The sequence below is a fragment of the Macaca fascicularis genome, chromosome 17 (genome assembly GCF_037993035.2).
Source record: "Macaca fascicularis isolate 582-1 chromosome 17, T2T-MFA8v1.1".
NCBI classification, from domain to species: Eukaryota; Metazoa; Chordata; class Mammalia; order Primates; family Cercopithecidae; genus Macaca; species Macaca fascicularis.
Genome location: NC_088391.1, coordinates 89,402,365 through 89,427,837, shown reverse-complemented (window position 1 = coordinate 89,427,837; position 25,473 = coordinate 89,402,365). Strand labels below are relative to the sequence as shown.

General features: G+C 47.0%; 1 protein-coding gene across 5 annotated transcripts in view; it reads left to right on the top strand.

Annotated features, from left to right (window-relative positions):
- Window positions 1-25,473, top strand: part of STK24 (serine/threonine kinase 24) — a 129,454-nt gene that overhangs the window by 47,370 nt on the left and 56,611 nt on the right. For 4 of the 5 annotated variants that reach the window (XM_065533415.1, XM_005586132.3, XM_074021303.1 and 1 more), the window contains exon 2: window positions 13,729-13,959. Coding sequence is in view for 3 of the 5 variants with exons in the window: in XM_005586132.3 (XP_005586189.1) it covers window positions 13,729-13,959 (231 nt within the window). In the remaining 2 variants the exon portion in view is untranslated. Of the gene's footprint in view, window positions 1-11,111; window positions 11,412-13,728; window positions 13,960-25,473 lie in introns of those variants that run through there. The other variant, XM_065533413.1, reaches the window with a different exon arrangement.

Genomic DNA, 25,473 nt, shown 5'->3' with positions numbered 1-25,473 from the left:
GGGATGTGTGTGGGATGGATGTGTCGGGGGTGTGGGATGTGTGTGGGATGGGTATGTGGTGGGTATGGGGTGTGGGATGGGTGTGTGGTGGGTATGGGGTGTGTGTGGGATGGGTGTGTGGTGTGTGTGGGATGGGTGTGTGGTGGGTATGGGATGTGTGTGTGGGATGGGTGTGTGGTGGGTATGGCATGTGTGTGGGATGGGTGTGTGGTGTGTGTGGGATGGATGTGTGGTGGGTATGGGATGTGTGTGTGGGATGGGTGTGTGGTGGGTATGGCATGTGTGTGGGATGGGTGTGTGGTGCGTGTGGGATGGGTGTGTGGTGGGTATGGCATGTGTGTGGGATGGGTGTGTGGTGTGTGTGGGATGGGTGTGTGGTGGGTATGGCATGTGTGTGGGATGGGTGTGTGGTGCGTGTGGGATGGGTGTGTGGTGGGTATGGGATGTGTGTGGGGGATGGGTGTGTGGTGGGTATGGCATGTGTGTGGGATGGGTGTGTGGTGTGTGTGGGATGGGTGTGTGGTGGGTATGGCATGTGTGTGGGATGGGTGTGTGGTGTGTGTGGGATGGGTGTGTGGTGGGTATGGGATGTGTGTGTGGGATGGGTGTGTGGTGGGTATGGGATCTGTGTGGTGGGTGTGTGGTGGGTATGGGATGTGTGTGTGGGATGGGTGTGTGGTGGGTATGGGATCTGTGTGGTGGGTGTGTGGTGGGTGTGGGATGTGTGTGGTGGGTATGGGATGGGTCTGTGTGGGATGGGATGGGTGTAGGTGGGTGTGGGATGGGCGTGCACCATCAGTTACTAGTTGCTGAAGTTATCTCGCAAGGTGGTGGAGAGGGGTTGCCCTCCTGTCGTGGAGAAGAGAGGTGGGAGAGGTAAAAGATGAAGAAGGTGAGGTGCTGGAGGTGCCCCCTCCTCTGCACTGATGTGATCTTTTTCCCTCAGGTGTAGAAAGGTGGACGTGACCCAGGATAAAAGGAGTTTTCCAGGCATCACTACTGGCATTGTGACTTCTGCAGAGCCTGGGGCAAATCTCCTAGACTAGACTGGTGGTCCTCAACCTTGGCCACATGTGGGAGTCTCTGGTTAGCTTAACTAAGCTAATGAGGGATGTGTCCCTTCCCAAAGATTCTGTTTGAATCGATCCAGACTGAGGCTGGGACATGGAGCTGCTGAGGAGGCTGCCCACACGCAGCCCAGGTGGAGAATCCCAGCCCCACGCAGCAGGGAGGGTGGGCCCTGGGAGGGCGCTGGCCTCACGATCACAGAGCAGGTAGTTCCCAAAGTGTCTTTCTCCTGGCGCAGTGTCCTGCGTCTGCAGTTCCAGCTCACCTCTAACAGAGCAGAGGCCGCTGTGGGGACGATAGGCACCATTGGGCAGTTAGTGGTGTCTAGCCAAAAACCCATTAATAACATCTGCACCTTCAAAGGGTGAAGGTGGAGTGAGGAGGAGAACAGGCATTCAAATTTGTTCCTTGGCTTCAAGAGGAGCCCTGATGTCCTGAGTCAGCACTGGTGTGAAAGCCAGTCCTGACCTTAAACTTCTTATCAAGTCAAAATCAGGAGCTTGATGTTTCTCCTGTTCTGTTTATATCAAAAGGTGTCTAGGGTTGGCTGGTGTGTGGAGCCCCAGGATCCGACTGGGGGGAGTCCCTAAGGTGTGATGCTGTCCTGATAGTGGAAAGCCCTGGGCGCTTCCCAGAGCAACGGAGGAGGCCAGGGATGCGCCATCCTAGATTGGGTTTTGACCATGACAGGTTTTTGATGACAACTGCTGGCTGGAAAACTTTCCAGAAAAGAGCACTTGGCTTTTATTTAGTCTCTCTCGTTTGGTTTATAAACTTTCCATTGGCCTTTTCTGTACATATCCCTGCATGTATAGATATTTTATAAAAAGGGCTGCTCGATTTCCCGATTTTGGGAGGGTGTATTGGAAAGACCCTGATAAAGAGTGAGCTTTAAACTGGTTAGAATGAAAGAAGACCTTTATGGATGAATAGGCTTGCTTTAGGCAAATTGTTCGCTATTCCTTTCAGCACAGAAAGCCGCTTCACATTTAATGACCAGGTTAATTTGATGAGATGGGTTTCCAGGGTATTTTGTTTGTTTGCAATTAGCTTTAGGATTTCTTACTTAGGGGAAGAATAATCTGTATTAAAGAATAGGAGATTGACCTAAAGTTCAGCCATACTAAAAAATTACTCTCGTTTTTACTCTTTGGGGACCCTGTTGTGTTGTGTTGTACCTGGTGTGTTCTCAGTTAAGAGTTTTGGCCAGCAAGTTAATGATTTCCAAAAACGTCTCCAAAATTGAGTGCTGTTTTAAAGATGACCTCCCATGGTCTTCAGTGTGCTTGCTGAAGAGTCTATGCCAACTCTGGTGAAGGTGGTGGCAGTTCACCACGTTGCTGGCAGACAACGTGGTTTGATCGCCGAACAGACATGTGAGGTCATTGTCCATTTGACTGAGAAGCTAAGAACTTGTTGGAGGTCGTGCAGCAGCGCACCACAGCTTTTCATTCCAGAGCCTGGGATTCTTCTTTTGTGCCCTCGTGTTGTATGTTGCTGTCAGAGCTCAGGAGACAGTGAAGGGTGTGCTCAGTGTTCGGAGTCAGATGGCCGTGGGTTCCTGTTCAGGCCCTGTGCCTGAAGACGAGTCACCTAAAAGTCAGAAAATGGAGCCCATGCCTCCTCCGTAGAGGGCACCCGGGCATGACAGTAGCTTTGCTTACGGCGTCATTCTGCCCAGGCCACATCCAAGACCATATCCAAGAGAAGAGTCATTGTCTCTGACTGCAGCTGTCACCTAATCTGTGACACTGAGAAGGCCAGGAGCTCTGGGAATCTAGTTCTTTATGGGTGTGTATACGGAGCTGCCTTAAGTATTCCAGGTGTTTTGCAAGACCTTCTCTTAGATTCAGTTAAGTTTCTGCTCAAATTGTTAGGATTTCTCTTGCACAGACTTTCTGGAAGTATGTGTGTGTTTCTGTCTGGGAGCCACAGACAGACACTGTCGTGTCTGGTCCTCTTGACAGGTTGTGTGTGTGTGTGTGTGTGTGTGTGTGTGTGTGCGCGCGCGTGTGAGCACCCACATACAGGGCCAGTACCTTTTGCCTTCTTTCTTTGCCATCATTTTTCCTGCAATGGGTCTCTTGTCTGACGTCGGCTTCCTTCTCCTGGCAGTGCCTGTGGAGTAGAGCCTTCTTTCCGTGGCCCTGCAGGTAGACCCTTTCTATTTTAAGAGATTTAGTGGTTACCTTTACAAGGCAATTTAAAGGTCCATGGATTTCTGCAAATTCTGGTCGCCATGATCTTGCCTCTGTGGTTCCCAGCTTCATTTCTTAGACCTGGGAGCCTTGGGGAGGGTCATTGCATGAATGGCCGAATGCGTCTTCTGGAAGCCTTGTGTTAGGACCCCAACCACACCCATCCCCGGGCCTACAGGGGCCGCTGGCACCCCCCGTTTGGTGGTTTGTTAGTCTTTTCCTCACCTCAGCCTCAGCGACCAAGGATCTGTTTCCACCAGTCAAAAAATGGTGTCACCTTGAGAATTTTCTGTGAAGGGACTCATCTGTGTGTGACCTTTGGCGCTTGTAGACAATATTAAGAAGCTGGATGACAAGAGGGTAAGTGGGGGGATTAGAAAGGAGCTTTGGGGTTTAGATTCACAAGCTGAGTGTGACCTCAGTGCGAAGGGCAGTGGGTCGTCCCCAGTTTTAAGCAGTGAAGGAAACCGTGAGCTTTTAGAAAGATCAGCTCTGTCAGCAGGGCACAGGCAGGTCTTGAAGTGGATCAGTTGGAGGCTGCTGCTGTGGGGGAGGGAGGGCAAGGCAGTGACCTGGAGGGGGCTGGATGGAGAGACACTTCGGAAGAACCATGGCACGGTTTGCTTGTTGGGGTGAGAGAGGAATGGGGGTGCGGAGGTTTCCAGCTTTGGAAATGGTAGGTAGCCACACTGTTAATGATGAAACGTGGGGTGGGGGGCCTGGGCGAGGGTATGGAAGGGTGAGCTGGAATGGTAGCCGCCAGCACGTGTCTGTGGGTGGTAGAACCAGACAGGCCAGCATGTAGGTTTTCACCTGCCTGCCCAGTTGGCCAAATCGGTGGTGACTGGCTGGGGTGAGTAGGTTCTGAGGCTCAGTTCAGCTCTAGGAGAGAGTTTGTGATTCGTTAGAGATGCTTGCCAGGGCCAGAGTGGAGGAGAGTCCGTGACTGCAGCCAACTCCCCTTCCCTGCTCCAGTGTCAGCTTCCCTGCTCCAGTCTCAGCTTCCCTCCAGCGTCCTCTTGCCCGTTCCTGTAGGGATAGTGGTGTGAGAAGTACTGGGTATTACAGCACATCACCCTCAGTTTCTTTTTGTTTTCGTGGAAAAGCATAGAGAAGCTCGGTTTCAACCAGGATAGTTGAGTGTGGTTTGACTGTGCAAGTGGTACATTTGGAGCTGAGTAACTCTGAAAGTTGATTAGTAATGCCACATGCATTTTTCATTGCCAGAAATGATCAAAAGAAGATGATGACAGCTATTCAGGTTTAAAAATATAAAATACTTAAGTCATCATAGAACAATTTTAACGAATTCTTTCAAGGGATCACGGAGTATAATAAAGCGTTGTATTGTATTGTGGAATGACCCTGCTTCTGAGCTGCAGAAGGGCGGAGCTTCGAAATTCTCTTGGTAAATCTCGAGTGGGTAACAGTAACTTCGCACTTGGGTTTTCTCCTCGAAGGAGCCAGAACCCTGGAGGCCAGGCTGGAGTTGCTGGTTTTGCCCCCCTCGTACACTGGGCTGAGGGGACCATGTTTTGTGAGATGAGAGGGAGCAGGAAAACACCCACCTTCTGGTGTTCTCATTGGGCGCAGAATCAGTCTGTGAATCAGGAGACACCTCCATTTGTCTTTCTCATTCATTGAGGTTTTCACCTTGCAAGGTAGGTGTGGTCATGACATTGGCAGGGCAAACCCCCAGGTCATGCGTAGTCTGTGAAGGGAGCCCGAGACTGATGGCCCCTGGCCTGTCCAGGGCCTCCCGGAGCAGAGGACCACCTTGGGCTGACCTGCACATCCTCATGAATGAGAGTCTGGTGGCCCAGTGGGAACCCAGGGGTGGGCCTGGTGGAGACGGCTCTCCAGCTTTGTGGAGGCCTGATTTTTAGTCTAGGGAGCTGTGGCTGAGGAGACCATCCCCCTGCAGAGCTCTCATTTTGCTTTCTGCCATTGAGTCAGGCCCAGAGAGGTACAGGAGCTGGGGTGTGGGGGTGGGGGCCGCTAGAGGACAGCGTGAACTTGGCTGCAGTCACAGTAGGGGACATTTGTTCCAATAAAGCGGTTGATGACTCTGTCCCTCCCCTTGTTTTGGGATTTTCAACTGTGTGCCTCTGAACCCCTCTGGTCTCCCGTGGCCGCTGGCTCCGCATCTGTGGCTGGGTGGTGCTGGCCAGGCAGTGCTGGGCACCCCCTACCTCCTTTGTGGCTCACACTGTCCCAGTCCCGTATCCTCTGCATCCAGGCGGCTCTGCCTCTCGAACTGTGTTTGGCCGTTCCTCAGAAAAGCCTCCCTGCTCAGGTTTGCCTGCACAGCCTGTGTGCCCTCCCCAGTCTTTCAAGGCACAGGGGCATATGGAGGTGGGCCCAGAGAAGAGCGGGGAAGGGGTTGCCGGTGGCCTGTGGGAGAGTTGCCCAGGTGTGGGCACAGCCTCTGTGACAGGGCTCCCCTGGATGCTCTTGATTCTGACCTGGTCTTTCAGGTCTTAACTTTCGTCCTCACTGGCGGCCTGCGGAGCGTGTTTCCTGGCACCCTGCCCCTGTGCAGGCCACATGTTCACACTGCTCTAATGGGAGTGGGGTCTTGGCCACTGGGATCAGATGTCCTCTCCATCTCTGGGCTTCTTAGATGAAGTGGAGGGAGAAGGGCAGACCTTTTTTTTTTTTTTTTTTGGGTATAGTTGAGGTCTCGCTTTGTTGCCTAGGCTGGTCCCACACTCCTTATCTCAAGTGATCCGCGGGCCTCCCAAAGTGCTGGGATTACAGGTGTAAGCCACCATGCCCGACTCTGCTGTGTGCACACATACATGGATCCTCTGATTTTTCAGTTATTCTCAGTGGCTGGCCATTCCCTGTGAAGAGTGATAGGCCCACATCTACACAAAATGGAAATAAACTCCAAAAGGATGCTGATGAAAATTACAAAACAAATCTCTACTTCCGAGTGTATACAGATTTACGTCACTACCTTTTCTCAGGGAATCTGACGCAAACACAGAGTGACCGTGTGGGCATGTTGTCCTCTCATGGGGTCAGTATCAGCAGGCCCATTTCCACCTGTCAAGCGTCTCATGCAAATGCGCCTGTGGACAGCGGTCTTGCGTATCTGAATAACATATTCCACACCCGCACCACTGGGATGGGCCCTGAAGCTGACGAGCAAATTCCAGGAAGCCATCTGTGGTCCTTTCCAATCACACGTTTCCCAAGTTTTGACCAGGAGCTGACAGGCACACGCTCACTCCCCGCCACAGCAGAAATGCACAACCCGGGTTTCTTAAAACACAAAATTTAAAAAGAAGTAAAGGCAACCTGATTAAGCAGCAGAAGACAGGTTAAATAAACTCTAATGCAGCCATATAATGGAAGATTTGCTTTTTTGGTTTCTAATGACATGGTCTCAAGCCTAGTACAGTGAGGAGGCAGGAGCTTGCTGGCTAGGTTCAAACCCCTCCTCCGCCCTCTGCCAGCGATGGGACCAAGGGCAAGATACTCAACATCTCTTGTGCTCAGTTTTCTCATCTGTAAAATGGTGGACAGAAGTACTTTCCTCTTAGCTCTGTCATGAGAATGTGCTGAGACAGTTCATGTAAAGCTCCTGACCCAGCGCGTGGAACAAGTGTACCCTCAATAAACCCACTCCTACGAGGCTGGCCACACGCTGTGTGCACTGCAGGGAGAAAACGCCTGAGTCATATTACACTAAGACAACAATTTTGCATCCACGAAAAAAAATACATACAGCTTGACAAAGCATCTGTTCACAGAAATGACTGAGAGAAAACAGGACCAAAATTGCCTAAAAACTGGAAAAAGCAAAGACCTATTTTGAAAGCCCCTTTCACCCCAGCATACTGCCAGTGCCCCTCCCTCCACCGCACTCCAGCCACCATCCGTCACCCCGCTCAGCTTTCCAGCTGACCACCCCTGACCTATCCAACCAAAGCCTGTCCCTCAGGCGGGGCGTGCTGGCTCCTAACCCTGAGGCCCCCCAAAATGGAAAGCTGGGCTTTTTCTTACAATTCTTGGGGAGATTTTAGGGAATTGGAAAGTTGGTGAGTAGAGAACTCAGTATTCAAGTGCCTTCTATTCAGACCCTGCCTGGGATGTGTCGGACACCTCCACGAGAAGGTGTTGGATCCTCACTCTCACTTGCACTTAATGCAGAGGTGGATGCTATTATTTATCATCTTTTTATCCCTGAACCCTTCCCTCAGAGGAGAAAGCCAGGGCTCATGAGTGTGAGGCAGCTTGTGGGGCTCGAGGCTCTGGGAGCTCGGGAAAGGGAAGTTACCCCCTTGCGCTTCCCTTGGTCATTAGAGAAGCCGATCCTCCTGCCTGTCCTAGAGTGGTGATCCCGGCTCCACTGTAGGAACAAGACATCTAATCGATATTTTCGAGTGCTGAGTCCAGGGCCTGAGGAGGGGTTGCTGTGTGCAGGCTGCCCCCAGCCCCTCCTCTATCCCCCAGTCTTGTTGCCCTAGGGGAGGTGACTTTGGAGGGGAATATTGTGGGGGTGTCTGTGTGTCCTGACCTCCCCCTGCTTCGGAAAAGGCCGAGCTCCTGGGTGTCCTGATTCTCCTGCCTGGCCCTGGCTTAGGCTTTGCTTCCTTTTAGGCGGGGGCAGAGGGGGTGAGGGGCTACAGGCCTTTCTAATCTGAGGCCATAGCCGGCGCTCAGTTCAGCCCAAACCCTTCTGAAAAGTAAATTATCAAGATGGCTGGCAGAATTGTGCCTTTTCTGCCAAGGAAATCTATGTTCCTCGGTGAATAAATTCTGGCAGCAGAATCTCGAGGTTCTTATTTGAAATAGGCCCTCTTTGGCATTGGTTTTTCTTCTGGCCATGGGGGACACGGTATGGTAATGAACCTATGCAAGAAGTGCCAGAGGGCAGGGCTGCCCGCTCGGGGAACCCTGCCTTATTGAGTGCCCTGGTGCCCTGGCCTCAGCAGATGGCTCCCTGCTTGCCAGGGGTAATTTTTAGCCTGGTGTGCAGCTGCTGACACAGAGGCCAGGGGTTCTGAAAGATGCTGCACTTGAGCAGATTGAGACAATGCAGTGACCCCTTATTGTATGGGTGCCATACGCCTCTAAAGGTCTTTTGGGATGATTGTAAAAAAGTGAAAATAGCTGTTTTCTAAGCAGTCTTGGTGCAGGCAAAAGGAAAACGGGCAGGTTACTAAAACATTCCAGAATCTGGAATATCTGCCTCCCGCCATGCTCCCCATAGACGCTTTTCTCCTGCAGTGGTTTCTGTGAATTCTATTATCTGTTGTTGTATAAGAAACCAAGAAACCACTGTAGCACTTGGCGACCTAAAACAATAACAGTTTAGCATTTCTCACCATTCCTTGGGGTGAACGGGTGGTTTTTCCGCCAGCCTGGCTGAGGCACGTTCGTGTGGCTGTGGCCAGCTGGAGAGTGTCTGGGGCCTGGGTTTAGCAGGGGCAGCGAGGAAGGCTGGACGTCTCACCCCAGGTCTAGCAGTTGGCTGCGTGTTTAGCCAGTGCCTTGGCTCCTCCATGTGGCCTCTCTAGTGGCCAGAACAGGCCTCTTCACGTGCTGCTGATGGAGGCCTTCCAAGAGGCAGAGCAAACGCTGCGGGGCCCCTTGAGGCTTGACCTTGGAGATGGTACACCAGCTCAGGAACCACAGACCAGGTGATTCAAGGTGTGGGCTGCTCTTATGGGAGCAGCGGGCAAAGTCTTGTGGGGGGGTGTAGACACAAGGGATGGGTTATTAGTGCCATTATTGTAACAATCCACAAGGTTGCCTTCCGGTCCCCAGGGTTCATGTCCCTTACACATGCGAGAGAGACTCTTCCCTCCAGCATCTCCCCACTTCCCTCCTGGCACGGCGTCCGACTCAAGGTCTGCATGCCCTGCCTGCTTTGGGCTGGGTGTGGATGGGCTGCCAGCTCTTGATTCAGAGAGCCTCAGCTCAACAAGAGTTGTGGGACAGGAAGAGTGGGCCAGCCGCAGAGACTCCTCTTCAAAGAGGGCAGGGATGGAGGCATCTCACAACAGATGGGCCGCAGCAGTTCTGACCTAGAGCCAAGCATGGGCTGTCAGGGCCTCTGCTGGGGCAGTGCCCAGCTTCTAGCATCAGTTTTTGTATTAGTTGCCTATTGTTGAGTAGCAAGCCAACCAAAACCGAGTGGCCAAAACAGCAGGCTCACGATTTCTCGTGATTCTGTGGATTGAGCAGTTTTGCTGGCCTTTTCTGGGCTCTCTGTAGTCAGCTAATGGCATGGTTGAGGCCAGGTGGCCCAGGATGACTTGAGGCACATCCTGGGACCTCAGCTGGGGTCCAGGAAGTGGGCAGATGTCATTGTCTTTCTGACCACACCATTTTCGATTGCCTGCTTTCCCCTGCCTCGTGGTCACGTCCCTCTGCGGAGGGAGCTCTGCGAGTCCTCTTGGGGCCTTGCTTAGATTATATTCATCAGAACACAAAGCAAGACTAGCCACGGAGGCAGCCACTGTCTCTTGCTGGGGGGAGTGTCCAAGTCACACTCATAGGGTTGTGGACCCAGAGAGGTGGGATTTGTGGGTGGTTCTTTTTGTAACTGTCTCCCACAGGGTCAGCAACATGGTAAGGGTTTGGATACATTCTTGTTGCCTACTTTTAAAATTAAGTCTCAGAAAGCAAAGGCCACTGTTTTCTTAGTATGGGAGCAGGACGGTTACTGGAGGGGGGTGATCAGCTGACCTAGCATGATGGTGTTTTAGTGGCATGTCCCTTGTGGGGGCTGCCTGGCCTCCTGTCCCAGCCTGTGCCGAGCGGTGGTTCTCCAGGTGTGGTCCCTGGACCAGCAGCATCTCCCTCCCACCCCGGGATTCCAATTCTTGGGCCCACCCCCAGTTGACTGAATCAGAAACTCTTGGTGGGGTGGGGCTCTGTGGCCTTCCAGGGGAATGTGAGGCTCACCCAGGTCTGAGAATCACCGCTCCCAGGAATGACAGTGCTAACCGGCTCTCCTGACCTCAGGAAGGCAGGCTCTTACCACCCTTCTCACCCTTGTCAGCAGGGCTGCCCCTTCCCTCCAGGGCCCCCTGTCTGTGTGTAGGATAGCCTTTGAGGTGTCTCATCTGTGTCCTGTTCAAGCCAGGGTGAGTCTGGGGTTTTCTTATTGCTCAGGGGACATTTCCTGACCACAGTCCCATGCCATTTGTTATACCCGGGCACAGGAGTGTAGAGGTGCATGAGACACAGCCCCTGACTCCTCAGCTTGCAGCTGAACAAAGGACACAGCGCAGAGCAGAGGGCGACTGTGGGACGACAGTCCAGCAGGGGAAGCGGCGAATTCCGTGCACACATGTTGAGCTTGAAATGTCTGGGTAGAAAGAGAGAATGTCTGGGAAGCAGCTGGTCCGGGGGTTCCTGTTCAGAAGGCAGGCCTGAGCTAGCGCTTTGAAAGCTGTCATGTACATGAGTCTTGATCACAGCCTTTCCTTCAAGGTGGTGATTGACCAGAATCCATTGGGGTGTTTTAAAAACATGGGTTATTCACCTTGTTCTCTTCTGAACTCCCATATATTTCTGCAAGAATGTCAGATGTCCCAGGTTTGGGAAACGAGGGCCCCAGACCCTGAAACACTGGGCATCTGTGGGGAGAAGGAGTAGAGGCCCAGGCTGGGACCTGGAGTAAGGGCCAGACAAGGTGGAGTCAAGTTGGAATCTCTGTGAAGATCTTTCTGGAACTAGGGGGACTGGAAGAAGCCAGCGGGAGCAGGGCTGTGGATGCTGAAGGACTGGAAAGTTACCCAGAGGAGGGGGAGGGCGTGGTTGACGAGGCTCAGACACGACACTGCAGCACTGGTGACCGGAGCCAGAGCGGAGCCAGGCTGCAGTGGTGGGGAGGACCAGGCAGGTCCAGATGACTTTGAAGGGACTCCAGAGGAAGGAGAGGGTGGAGGAGGAGGGCTTATGGGTTAGGGAGGGTGCTGTCGTTTGTTTTAAATGGGAGAAACTGGAGCATGTTGCCAAGGGCAGAGAGCCAGCAGAGGGGTGAATGGAAGAAGGAGCCGAGAAGGGGTTTACTGACGAAGCCGTATCCTGGAGGAGAGAAGGATGGACTCCAGAGCCCAGCTTTGGGGACTGGCCTTGAATAAAAGGAGGGCCGCCCTACCTCACCCTGGAGGGAGCACGGTAAGGGAGAGGGCATGAAAGCAACGAAGATAGTAGCTGCCGAAAACGGGGTATGTTTCATTATAGCTAAAAAAGGAGATGAGCGCTGCTTCCCCCGCATCCCCAAAAGCTTCTCATCCTAGCAGCTTGTGTTAGAGGAGGTGGAGGTGCAGGCTCAAGGCCGCGTGCAGGGTGAGTCAGATGGGAGGTACCCACCCGGGCATTCTGTGGCATTCCCAAAAGTGACTGGTGATACTCAACTGGTATTGACAAGCTTGAACATAGGAAGAGGAGGATATTGTAGGGCTGCTCACTAGCTCCGAAAACAGTCTTCACTTGAGGAAATTATCCTGGGCTCTGACTGTGGGTCATTGACTATCTTGGTAAACCCAGGGGTCTTGGACTATGTTTTTAAAACCTGTAAGTACACAGCCAGGCTTCCTCCTAAGTATGACTGTCTTAAGATGTTTGAAATGTAGTGCCATGACTGAAAACAGTTTAGCAACTGTTCAGGAAAAAAAATTAAATGCCTCTTGATTAATCACCCAATTGATATGTTTAGTGAAGTACTTTAAGTGGAAATGAAGTTGGATAGATAGTTTCATTTTTAACACAACGGACGTTTGTGTAGCTTTTTAGGAGCCAAGGGGGATCATGGCTAAAACTGTAGTCCTTATAATCCCTGGCAGCTCGTTAGACCTCGGATTACGCTGGCCATGACCTTCCGGTGTGGGCTGAGCGCTCAGTGCCTGGCCTCTGGCCTGTCCTGCTTTCTTGGTAACCCCAGGATGCGTTTCCCATTGGGTACATGTCCAGCACACAAGCCTTACTTGGTTCATTTTGTACTAAGATGGTTGGTGGGTTTTGTGAGCTTTTGTGTTGTTTGATGTGCAGCCTCAAACCAACATGGGGCAGGGGCACTGCTCCCCTGTGTGCAGGAGGTCACTGTGGCTATCTGCTCATGTGTCGTTGTCATGATATGTGCGTTGTTGCCATGGTGGACACGCTGTAGCACAGTAAGGCCTGCAAACCAGAAATGGGCTGACTGGCTTTCAGCAGTTCTCTTGGAGAGTAGCTGCTCGGAACTCAGTGTGTCTCACCTTGGAGAGCTGTGGCTGGGTAGCCCCTGATGGCCCCGGAGGCTGGCCTCACTCATGATGCACTGCAGTTGCCATAGTGCTGTGTGTGTGACCCACCTCACATGCACTGCTCTGTGGATACCCTCTTCTGTGTCATCTTTCTTCTCGTTCTCTTTCTTTACCTCCTTCTCAGGCCTCCCTGTCCTCCCTGTGTGCTTGTTGCTTTCCCTAGTAGTTCAGCTTCTTCAAAGGACTGACAGATTTGGAGGGTTGGCCTGGCATTCTCTTCCCTATGGACCATTTCTGAGGGAAGATGTGTCTGCAGCGGTGGCAGTTCTTAGAGTCCTTCCTTGCTCTGTGGGGTTCCAGGCTATTGCTTGTCACCAGGGTGCCATTGGCATTTTGGGCTGTGCAGTTATTTGTGGGGAGATGTGCAGCGTCCCTGTCTTGCCTTGCTAAACGTCAGGATCGCTTCTCAGTTTCCTGACAGACAGGCCCTGTGGAGGACCGGTTACTGCCCCCCTTGAGAACTCGGCTGTTCACACGACTCTGTACTGTGTAGCTGTTAGGATGAGAGCTTGAACTCTGACAGCTAGCCTTCTTGGAACTGTATACTACATATGTGTGTGTAACTAATCAGGTGGTTAAGAGCTTTTAGAGGCTATTTCCGGGGTACAGCGTTTATGTGAGAAAAGGAAACAGGCTGCTTATTATTTTCTGGAATCTGGTTAGATTGTTACCGTTTTGGTAAAGGCAGTACTACTCATGAAGAGGCATACTTACGGTATACATTTTTTTTTCTATTCTGTGATATAGCTGGTTAACATTTTAGTAAAAATCCATTTGAATTCCGGAACTTGTGGGGATTGGGTGGGGAGAAAAGTGAATTTTTGCTTAGACAAGAGTGATTTTTCATTAAATCTATGTATCCTAACATGTTCAAATAAGCACTTAGATTTTAATTTACTCTCATTATACAATAGTTGGCATCTTTTCCATGTTTTCTAATCTAGCTGGGTAATTGTTCTTACTGGATGCTTGCTCTCTTTCATAGTCTGATGCGCATGTGTAGGTGAGACCTAGGAATCTTACGCCCTGACCCTGCAGAGCTGTGGTCACTACCAGCCTGATGGCTGGACAGAGAAAATAGATGAGTCCCTGGAAGACTGTGTGGTCTATAACATTACATATAAAATGACAAAGGAGTTGTGGTGCTTTGAGGGACTGAAGTTTCCCTTTTCTCTTCCTTCTCTCTACAGAACCTAAAGGCAGATCCAGAAGAGCTTTTTACAAAACTAGAGAAAATTGGGAAGGGCTCCTTTGGCGAGGTGTTCAAAGGCATTGACAATCGGACTCAGAAAGTGGTTGCCATAAAGATCATTGATCTGGAAGAAGCTGAAGATGAGATAGAGGACATTCAACAAGAAATCACAGTGCTGAGTCAGTGTGACAGTCCATATGTAACCAAATATTATGGATCCTATCTGAAGGTAAGGCTTAAAATAACGTGCTTTTCGTTCTGCAGCACTTGGCTGAGGTGCAAGCAGGGGATGGGAAGGACTCTGATAAGATACAGCACAGCAGGTTTCAGAGCAAGGAGAAACGTTTTGACCTTCGTGATCAAAAGAACCTGGCTTCAATGGTTCTGTCATCTCAAATGTCACCTATAGAAATATTTGTGGCGAAAGTGTTTGATGTTATAATTCTCTTTTGAACAAGAAAGAGTCTTTCTGAGTGGGACTTTGTCATAAAAACTGCTTCTTATTAAGTTATTATAACAGTTATTCACGTAATTTTAGGATGGCTTATGATTAGTATTAAAAACTCATACCAACTCAAGAATGTTAATCTTTTGATATTCTCAGCTACCAGCTGTGGTTTAATTTAATGCTGTTAAAAACTGCTGATGAGAATTGATGATGTTGGTTGGTTAGCTAGCTTACCCACACTTGACTTTTAAGAATGCTAGGTAAATTAGTAATTACTTAAATAAAATGGTAGTTATAATATGATACAAAAATTGTCCTGGACTGCCACTCCGTTGTGGGAAAGAATAGTATTAAATAGGATTAAAAATAGTATTAAAAATGTTTTTCTGATCCTGCATGGAACCATTTTACCATTTTAGAACAGTCCTGTTACAACACTAAGAAGGCTTATGACTGTTCCTTGTGTTTCAAGTTCCTCGACATATACCTGTTTCACCGAACTTAAAAATGTTGTAACCTTTAAAATGGGGTTTTAGAAATCATAAGAATTAGTGAAAAAATATGCTCTGAAATAATTATTGTGGAATACAGAACTATGAAGAAAGAAATGATGATTTTCCAGGGGGGGCAGCGATAAACCTGGATAATTTGGGCTAGGCCTCTTCCTCTCTTGGCCTTACCCTCTAAAGTCTCTTGAGTTACAACTTGTAAGCTGCTCTGGTGTCAGAAGGGATGTGTAGGTTTTGCTTTTGTAGAAATATAATAAGTATAAGTCAGAGGATGGACAACACTGATTTACTAAAATGGATATTTAAAGGAAATCAAAATTGAGCAGTGATCCCTTTTTTATTCCTTGTGTAAAGGACGGCAGTATGTTATAGGTCAAATGTAGCGTTTTGAAATGGAAAGAGTGAGTTTTGGAGTCAGGCGTCACGGGACTTGAATCTTGTTGTCATTTACTTTGGCGTGTGGCCTTGAGTGAGTTTTCATTATTTTTTATAACTTCTCCACTTTCTTATTTGCAAAATGGAAAATTATGATAGATATCGTATGTTACAAAGATAAAACGGAATTAAGTATGTGAAAGTACCTGACACGTAGTAGGTGCTTAATGAGTATTTTCCTTCCTTGGTAGCATTTATTCATACCTCATCTCTTAAATTACCCTGGAATGAAGGTAGTTTGCAGTGAAGGTATCCATTGAGGTCAAACCAAGAAAACCAGAACCAAAGAATGGAGGAAGAATGCCAACAAAAAGAGCAAATGTTGCTGTGATAGGGCACCCAGTTTGGGGCTTGACACAGCAAAAAGGAAAGCACTATACGTGTGACTTCCGTGGAGGAATGCCAGCATCTTCTTGATGTTAAATATCTTTTTTTTTTTTTTTTTTTAATGAGATGGAGTTGCACTGTAACCCAGACTGGAGTGCAGTGGCGTGATCTCACCTCACTGCCCCCTCCGCCTCCTGGGTTCCAGCGATTCTCCTGCCTCAGCCTCCTGAGTAGCTGGGATTACAGGCGCTCACCACCATGCCTGGCTAATTTTTGTATTTTTAGTAGAGACGGGGTTTCACCATGTTGGCCAGGCTGGTCTTGAACTTCTGACCTCAGGTGATCCACCCACCTCAGCCTCCCAAAGTGCTGGGATTACAGGCATGAGCCACTGCATCTGGCCTCGATGTTAAATTTCGATTGAAAACAAACAGCTAAAGAAACTCAGTTTGGACTCTGTCCACTGTGCTGCCTACTATTCCCTGTGAAATGACTTTAGCAGTAGTGTTCTAGTAAATTCAGAGTTGGATTTCGTGTGGTTTGCTGATGTTGTATTTTAATATGAATTATTATTATGGTTTTGGCAAAGGAAGTGTGGAGGATCCTGACAAATACTTGGTGATTTATACCAGCTAATATTTTACTGTGGAAATTAAGGATCACTGATTCAAAACATCCTCTTCAACCTCAGCTCCTTAGCACAATTTTTACTGCATGCTGGAATGGATTGCTTTATTGTGGCCAAATAAAGTGGCCACAGTACATACCTGCACGTATCTAGAGATTCTATCCAACAGGTCCTGTTCTTGCCTGAGTTGCTAATTCTAGAACACTAGGTTCCAGATCAGCCTAACGCCTAACCTTGATCTAAGTTTGCCCCTGTATCTTGTTTAGTTATCGTAACACCAACTGTGGTAGTAAGCTCGTTAAATGTGTAATGACTCGTACATGATAGAAATGTATCTCTTCCTCACTAGTTGCCCTGATCCGTGGGCTGTTTTCCTTCAGACACTGATTCAGGAACCCAAGTTCCTTTTATCTTATTGTTCTTTCATCTTGACAAGTGACTGTGCTCATCTGCTGTAAGTCAGCGTTGGGGGAGAAATGGAGGCTCACGTGTGGGAAGTTTTTATGTGCCCAGGCCTGGACGTAGGGCACATTATTTCTGTTCATGTTCTCCTGGCCAAAACTCAGCCACATGACCACACCTGACCCAGGGGAGGCTAAGAAATGTCACTGAATCGTGTGCTTCGTGGGAAGCGGACACAGGCTGTATGCACGGTAGGCTGGCCTTTTCAAAGTTGCTTCATCTCTGTAGGAAGTGGACTAGCTCGGGGAGTGGCCTTCAGGTGCTGATGGCCTCCGGGCAGGTGGAAAAGTGTTGATACTTCATCCAGTGCGCCTCTGTATTTTACTAAGCAGACTGTAGGGAATATCTGCCACAAGAATGCCTGGAAGAACGTGGCCATTGTGGAAAGTTGGCCCGGATTTTAAAGCCATGTGTAGGACAATTGTCTTATTTGGCTACACACATCATGAACTGCTCTTCTAAACAATAATTAACTATTATAATTGAGCAGGAGAAGAATCCAGACCTGTAATTCTGTCTGCCCATTCTTGTGGAATGGAGTGTCATGAAATTCTTTGGCCCAGGAGAGGACCCTCCTGAGTCAGAGGCCATTCTTCCATCATCTTGGTAGGTTTAGAAAGTGTGGTCCTAATGTCAAGTAGGATACAGATTAAATGGATTTGTAAGACAAATGGGTCTTTGCCACAGAGCTGGAAATAGTGCTCTGTATAGTTTTCATTGTCATTTTAAAACACTCCCTGTAGCGTTCAGAGCTAATGTTCTTAGTTCTTTAAGGGTGGTTGGAGAGAGGGCCTTAGGATTTCACCCTGTGTTAAGGGACTTTTATATAGCAGGCCAGGACAAAGAAGAGATAACCAGAAACGGTTTCTTCATTGCTGGGGTAGCTACCATTCACAGGTCTCATAATTATGTTTTGGTTCATTCCTCTAGTCTAGAAAAAGAGATTTAAAACAATAGATAAGTGGTCGAAATATTCTGAACGTTACTAAGAATCTGGTGAGTGGTGTTAATTTTGACAGTAGCAGCGATCAAGTCACAGAATTGCTTTGTAGCATGTTTGTTTCCCCTAAAGATTAAAAACAAGGACTAGAATTTAGGGAGGAGAAGGAACCATACAACAGTGATTTTTTTTTTTTTTTTTTTAAATATTTATGGGTCTGAGGCCTGGAAAGGTCTTGAAAATGATCACAGACCATGGAAAAAACTCCACCCGTTGTAGTTTGTGTTTACTTTTTGGGAAATTAAACCAGCTGGGATACTTAACCAGAATCCTCCATGTCCCAGCCATTATACCCCTGGAGTTTTCTGCCACTGAAGTACCATCCACAAAGTCCAAATGAAACTGCCTATGTGTGGGGTTGGGTAGATTATGGGGTAGTGTGCAGGAGGGGAGAGAGAATTTTTTGGTTTTGTATTTTAACTAGGCAGTGAAGACATGCAATTGTAACAGAGAACAGGATGGTGTGGTACAGGATTCTGACCTGTTTTCTCTCGGTGCACCATTTGCAAATGTGCATTCCCTTCAGCACTTACAAATCTCATCTGTTTTGTTTTGTTGTTTTGGGGAGCTTGCCAGCCTATCAGAGTGTCCATATTGAGATTCACTTTTAGTTATAGCCAAGATTGTAGTCTCAAATTCTAGTACAGGTACTCAACTGGTCGCCGTTTGGGCTGCTGATTTTCTGGAGGAAATGCAGATATACTTCCATGATTACTATAAAGATTAGATCATATATGTAAAGTGCTGGCAAATAGATTTTTAGAAAATGATGATTTTCCCTTATTAAAAAATTTTTAAGTTTCTGTGCCACACTCAAAATTCACAAGTCTTAAAATAGATTGTTAGCATGCTAAAAATAAGGTTTATCATTTTCTTTTATGATAAATTATTTATTCCTCTCAAACATCAAGCTGGTTTTACCAAAGCAAATCAGGTACAAGGTCTTAAAACAAACAAAAAAAAGCTGTGCTTTTCAAATTTCTTCCTTGCCATAGTAGTTTTTGTTGTAGGGTCATTATTAAAGAAACATGCCCTGTTGTCTCATTGTGGATTCAGATCCCCAACATTATTTATAAGTTTTTATCATTTCCTAAAAACTTTCTGGGTAGTTTGACCCATCAGATTCACCAGAAGACTAATATGGGTAAGTCCCTTGGTGAGTTTTAGAAAACCAAGTACTCTCTGAAAGTACAGATGATTCTGGGAAAGGGTTGATTGTGGGTACGTTACAGGTTCGTAATCTCACTTCGCAGTCATCTTTCCAAGTTATATTCTTGGGACTTCTGTTGTTTTTTCTGCCTTCCCCAAAGGGGAAATCGTAGTTTCTGATGAAATAGAAAAACCAATCATTTTATCCTTGAGGAAAAGGGTAAGAAATACTGATAGAAGTGGCCAGCATCTCCATGAACGAGGCTGCTGTGCAGACTGTGCATCTGGGTTTTGGATGCGTCTCCTCCCTGCATAACTAGTAACTAGCCCACTGACTTTCAGATGCACCCTAGTTTGGACAATAAAATCAGCCTACTTACTGTGCCTATCTGCAGAAAAACACCGTGATTCTCTGCCTTGCCCATATTGTATGATAACTTCACATTTCAGAGAAGAAATTAGTCTAGCTACATGATGATGAATGTATCCTGTTAGGACACCTGTGAATTTTATCTTCACTCACACCTTTCTTCCAGCTAGTTCATAGCAAACCAGGCTCTTGTATTGGCCCCTGGCTTCAGGCATACTTAGGAATTCAGATGGGTTATTATGTTAGTTTCTAAAAGTATTTTAGTTCAGATATGTGCTTGGTGTGGGTGAACCTCTCCTGTGCCTCAGAAATTCTCATCAAAGCACACAGTGTCTTTCTCATTCATGTCTTTCCTCCTTCAAAGACAGTCCTAGCAGCACTTTCATTGAGATGGTGAAAATGAGATAACTATTTTAGTGCATTTAGAGAGATGATTTGCAGTTTATTTGAATTAGATAAATGAAATCGAAAGGGCCCAGAAGAAAGTTGAGACTCCGCCATATGGAGAAGATCTTGTGCAGTCTGAAGGGCTTCTGTGGTCTTAATAGAGAAGAGAACTGAGCCACCTAGATCTAGCACTGTGTACCTCTCTGTCCCTCCTGCCACTGCCCCGTGTGGACTTTGCTCACTGAAGGCACAGGTGACAGTGTCTGCAGATGTTTCGGCTGCCACTACTTGGGGGTGTGGGTGGAGGCCAGGGATGCTTGTCACATGCACAGGACGGCCCCACACAGGGAATTACCCAGCCCAAATGTCCACAGTGCCGCTGTTGAAAAACCGCTGTGTGGAATGAACCTTTTGTCCCAGAAAATAGGTATAAGTAATGGTATCTCTAGGGCTGACGTTTGGGACTCTTGGAATATCCCAAAGGGCAGTTTGGATGGAGGGTCTCGGGGGCCACGGCTGTGCCCACCATGATGTCAGTGGCAGGACCCAGTGCAGGATTTGCCAGCATCATGAGAAGGGCGTGTCCATGCTCGGGGCAGTGTGTCCACCCTGCGTGGGCTGGCCAGCCTCTGCTCGCGAGGCTGTGAACGCTCACAGAGCACCTGGAAAGGGTGGTATCTCAGGTGCTTTTCTGGGTTACTTTTGTTCTGAGGTAAGAGAGGGCAGCAGGTGGACCCCGATGGGCTGCAGAAGCTGGTTCGAGGCAGGGACTGATTACATAAGTGTTGGTGGTGACCCCGGCGAGTCTGGTGTTTGTTATAAACCCCGCTTTCCGGCCAGGCGCAGTGGCTCAAGCCTGTAATCCCTGCACTTTGGGAGGCCGAGATGGGCGGATCACGAGGTCAGGAGATAGAGACCATCCTGGCTAACATGGTGAAACCCCGTCTGTACTAAAAAAAAACACAAAAAACTAGCCGGGCGAGGTGGCGGGCGCCTGTAGTCCCAGCTACTTGGAGGCTGAGGCAGGAGAATGGCGTAAATCCAGGAGGCGGAGCTTGCAGTGAGCTGAGATCCGGCCACTGCACTCCAGCCTGGGCGACAGAGCGAGACTCCGTCTCAAAAAACAAACAAACAAACAAACAAACAAACAAACCCCGCTTTCCGCAGTTGAGCAGAAGACCCCCCACATGAGAGGGAGCCCCTCCTTCGCTGAGTCTTAATGGGACGTTTGTGACTCTCCCTTGGACGCTTGTACTCTTTCCACAAAGTTAATATTCCCTGAGATATTATTTACGTCTGGAATGGGGCTGTGTGACTGGAGGTCCTCACCTGCCCGTGTGTTTTGCATGTTTTGTAGCAAACTGACAATGACCAATGTCAGAATTATCTGGCTTTATATTTTGACCTTGTTGATTAGAGTAGTGTTAATGAAGGAGAAAGCAAGTTAGGGACCGGCACCTTGCTTCCCCCCCCCCCCCCCTTTTTTTTTCCTTCAAAAAAAAAAAAAACAAAAAAAACAACTAATTTTGGGTGCATTTAGGGTTTTTGTTTTGTTTTTGTTTCTTGGTAGACATGTATTTTTAGTGCTAAAGCAGAGATCTTCCCAGTAGCTTCTTTGAGCTTTGGACTCCTTCCTAGCCAATACAATGACCTATTTCACTCTGCTAAGTCAATTGTTGCTCATTTTCTGGTTGCATTTCTTTCTCCCTGTTCTATTTATGGACCTCAGATTAGAGTTGAGTTTTTCATATTTTGCAGTTCATGGCACCGTCATCGTCGTCCTATGTAAGATCCTTTTCTGTTTTAATCTGTGTGTCTTCAGTAGATAAAACATGGTTTTGTGTATGGTGTATGGGTGTATTTTTCCCCATAACATTTAAAAAAATTTATGTACTGTAGGCTGGGCACGGTGGCTCACGCCTGTAATCCCAGCACTTCGTGAGGCTGAGGCGGGTGGATCACTTAGGTCAGGAGTTTGAGACCAGCCTGGCCAACATGGGAAAACCTTGTCTCTACTAAAAATACAAAAGTAATTAGCCAGGTGTGGTGGCATGCACCTGTAGTCCCAGCTCATTGGGAGACTGAAGCACGAGAATCGCTTGAACCTGGGAGGCTGAGATCGCACCACTGCACTCCAGCCTGGGTAACACAGCGAGACTGTCTCAAAAAAAAAAAAAAAGAAAATTACAGTAAAATTCACTCTTGGATGTATAGTCCTATGTGTTTTAACATATGCATAGATTCTTATAAGCACCACCACACATAGGAACCAGAACAATGCTAACGTTCCAAAGGATTCCTGAAGCATCCCCCGCCCCGGCAGTCACCGATCTGTCCTTAGCGTTTTGGCTTTTCCGGAGCACCATGGATGGAATCACACTTCTATTGTTAGTGGCTTTTTTCAGTTACTGTCATGCCTGAGGGATCCATCCGTGTTCATGTGTGTGTCACTTGTTTGTTCCTTTTCACTGTTGGGTAGGGCAGTGTGGCATGTGTAACCAGGTTGACCTAGCAAAGGACGTGTGGGTGTTTCCAGAATTTGGTGATTATGAACCATGTTGCTATGAATATTGAATCACTTTTTTGGTACGAACATGTTTTTCACTTCTCTACAGTAAATACTTATGAGTAGGATAGGTATTTGATTTCTATTTAATGTCTGTTTAATTTTCCAGAGTGCCTGTATGATTTTGCATCCCCACCAGCATTTGGGATACTGTCAGTAATTTTCATGTTTGCCATTTTAGTAGGTGTGGAATGGTATTTCATTGCAGTTTTAATTTGCATTTCCCTAATGACTTATGATTTTTGAGTATCTTTTTGTGTGACGCTATTTCCATGCAGTACTCTAGACTTTGGACTAGGAGATTCATTTTAGGTAAATGTTACCATGTGGGAATATGGGGCCAGGCATGGTGCTCACCCTGTAATTCCAACACTTTGGAAAGCTGAGGTGGGAGGATCACTTGAGCCCAGGTGTTCAAGGCTGCAGTGAGCTATGATTGTGCCATTGTACCCCAGCCTGGGTAACAGAGTGAGACCCTGTCTATCTCTTTTATTAGTAAGGAAAAAAATACTGCGATGTGGTTGTTCAGAATAGCCTTGCCAGCTAAACTCCTGCTAGCAGCAGGTGTTTGTTTCTGTCTTTAAGTAAAAAAATAAAAACTTTTACTGATCTACAATTTGCATACAATTCACCCATTTAAAATATACAATTCAAGAGTTTCTGGTATATCACAGTGCGGTGCAGCCATCACCACAATTTTAGAACATTTTCATCACTCCCGAAAGATACTCTGCCCATCGTCATGCACTTCCCATTTCTTCCGAAATTCCCCTGCCCTGGCAACCACAGGTCTGTTTTCTGTCTCTATAGTTTTGCATATTCTGGACACCTCATGTAAGTGTGGTCATAGAATATGTGTCCTGTTGTGTCTGGGTTTTTCACTCAGCATGTTTTCAAGGGTTCTGTTGTAGCATGTGTCCGTCGCTTCTTTTTATTGCTGAATAATATTCCATTGTATGGATAGACCACATTTTATTACCTGTTTATCAGATGATGGATATTTGGGTTTTTATGTTTTGGCTGTTACGAATTCTGTTCCCATGAACATTTGTGTACAAGTTTTTGTGTGGATATGTTTTCCTTTGTTTTGGATGTATTACTTGGGAGTGGGGTTATTGGGTCAAATGTGTTTTGGGAGCCCCCATCTGAATTGGGGTTTCAGTATCAAAGTAGCTAGTGACTCTTCCCTAAGGGGAACTGAAAGGCAGTTGGATGTGGGTGATGACCATGTGCCTTTCACAGGATGCTTCTTTTACCTGGTGGATGGGCTCATGCATAATAGTCTGAGTCCAGATCCAGGAAACTTGTTTATACTGACAGACACCCCTGTGGGTCTTGTCTGACCACCTGGCCATCGTTCTGGTGCTGGGAGTCCAACTTGTTTGCTCCCACGTGTCCTGGGGTAATGTGGTTGGTTCTTCAGATGGAGGGTGCAGAGTCTATATACCATCACAACAGGAAGCAAGTTCAAAGATATTTTTTAGAAGATGCTTTTGAAAAATGGCTACATAATGATTGTACAGATATCTGAGGTACATGTGATATTTTGATATTACATATAATATGTCGTGGTCAAATCCCAAGTTCAAAGACTTACTACTTACATATTCTGGGCCAGGAGGACAGTCCTCTGTCCTGGGTTACACCAGGCAGGAATGAAGAGTCAGGCAGAGAGAGAGTGAGAGAAAGAGAGAGAGCGAGAGAGAGCGCGAGCACACAACTGGCAGGATACATAATATAAGAGGGAACAGGGCGTGGGGCTCTGTAAGTTCTCGGGCAGGCCTGAGCGGTCTGTTTAAAGGAAGCAGATGGAACACTGGGAGCTCAGTCTGCTGGGTGTAGGAGATGCCTCTAAATTCTTATCTTGGCCAGAGAGCTGGGCCTTTTAGGTGTGGTCTAGAACTGGAGACCATGTCGAGGGTGACTAAGCCCTACTTCTGGTTTGAGAAATCATTCAAAATGGGTGCCAAGACAACAAAAAATTTGAAGAATTTACTGTAATATGCAAAGTTTATGTTTAACCTTTTGAGGAACTGGGTTTTTTTGTTTGTTTTTGAGGAACTGTTGAGACGCTTTTCAGTAGTGGCTTATGTTCTCATGGTACTGAATGAAGGTTTCAATTTCCCCTTGTTTGTTTTTTTTACATTGTATTAGGCAGTATCATGGTTTTCATATGCATTTCCCTCATGGCTAATCATGGCTAATTGTGTTGAGCAGTATCATGGTTTGTCTACATTCCTGCCATTGATACTATAAAACTTTCTTTCACCAATCTCTTAGCTATAACACAGTATTTTATGTTTATTTCAATTTCTATTAATCATAACTTTGAGCTTCTATTTATATATGTTCTTAACCATTATGATTATTCTGTTGAATTCATATCTCCTATGAAGTTTTCTATAGTTTAATGTGTTTATTACATGTGATTATCAAATTCCCTTTCTTTCAATTTTCTAGTCAGGAAATAATTTTCTGATAATTAGGCTCATGAAATATCTTGAAACTAAAAAAGCATGCCCAAAACTATATGTTTCGGCCTGGTAACCACATTACAAATTAATTCATTACAAATTATTTCTAGTCTGTGAACAGGAGCTCTTGTGAGTCTCACCAGTGCTAGTCAAATTCCTCAAGCTGGATCCTCTCTTTGAGATCCGATGAAACAGCTTTGAAATTGGCAAAGCTAAAGAATGGACTTCAAAGCAGAGAAGGTGTGAATTGTTTTAAGTGGGAGCTTCATGGGAATGAGATATGAGGTGTGGTCCTGAAGGTTAGTTTGTGAGTTTGTTAGAAAGTTAACTCATTCTGACTTAAGACCACTTTGTCTGAGAGTTAGGGGAACGTGCTTTTTTCTCTCTGCCATAGCTTGTATGGCATGCAACCAGAAACTGTACACAGACATGCCCCTGGCCCCTTTAAAATACCCCTTGTTCCTCCCACCCTCACTTTCCCCGACAGTAGCAATAAGTTTACCAAGAAGATCTCTATCTTGTGTCCCAACAGAAATTCTAAGTAGCATTTCCACTCTCAGGCGGGGCTGGTGGTAAGTTGCATTTAAATTGGCATTGTTTTCTGCTGACCATGAAAGGCTAGTGGTTTACTTGTAGGCAAATACTCTTGCTGTTTTTTTAAATACTCACAGTCTTCTGTGAAATTTCCTGTTATGTTTCTTGTCTCTTAATGTTGGTTTTTGGTACCACAGGTGTGTTCTCTGACTTTATCACACTACTTTTAACTTTGAAGCGTCCTCTGTTGGGAAAAAATATCCTTGATTTTATTGTAGTAAATCCATCAGTTTTTCACCTTATGATTTCTTCTTTTGGGATCCTGTGTAAGAATTACATCAGCTTCACATAGGTTATAAATATATTTATTTTTCTTCTATTAGCTTTCTAATTTAGCCTTTCACATTTTAGTATTTAAAGTAGCAAGACACAGTGGGGAGGGGGAAGAATTCTG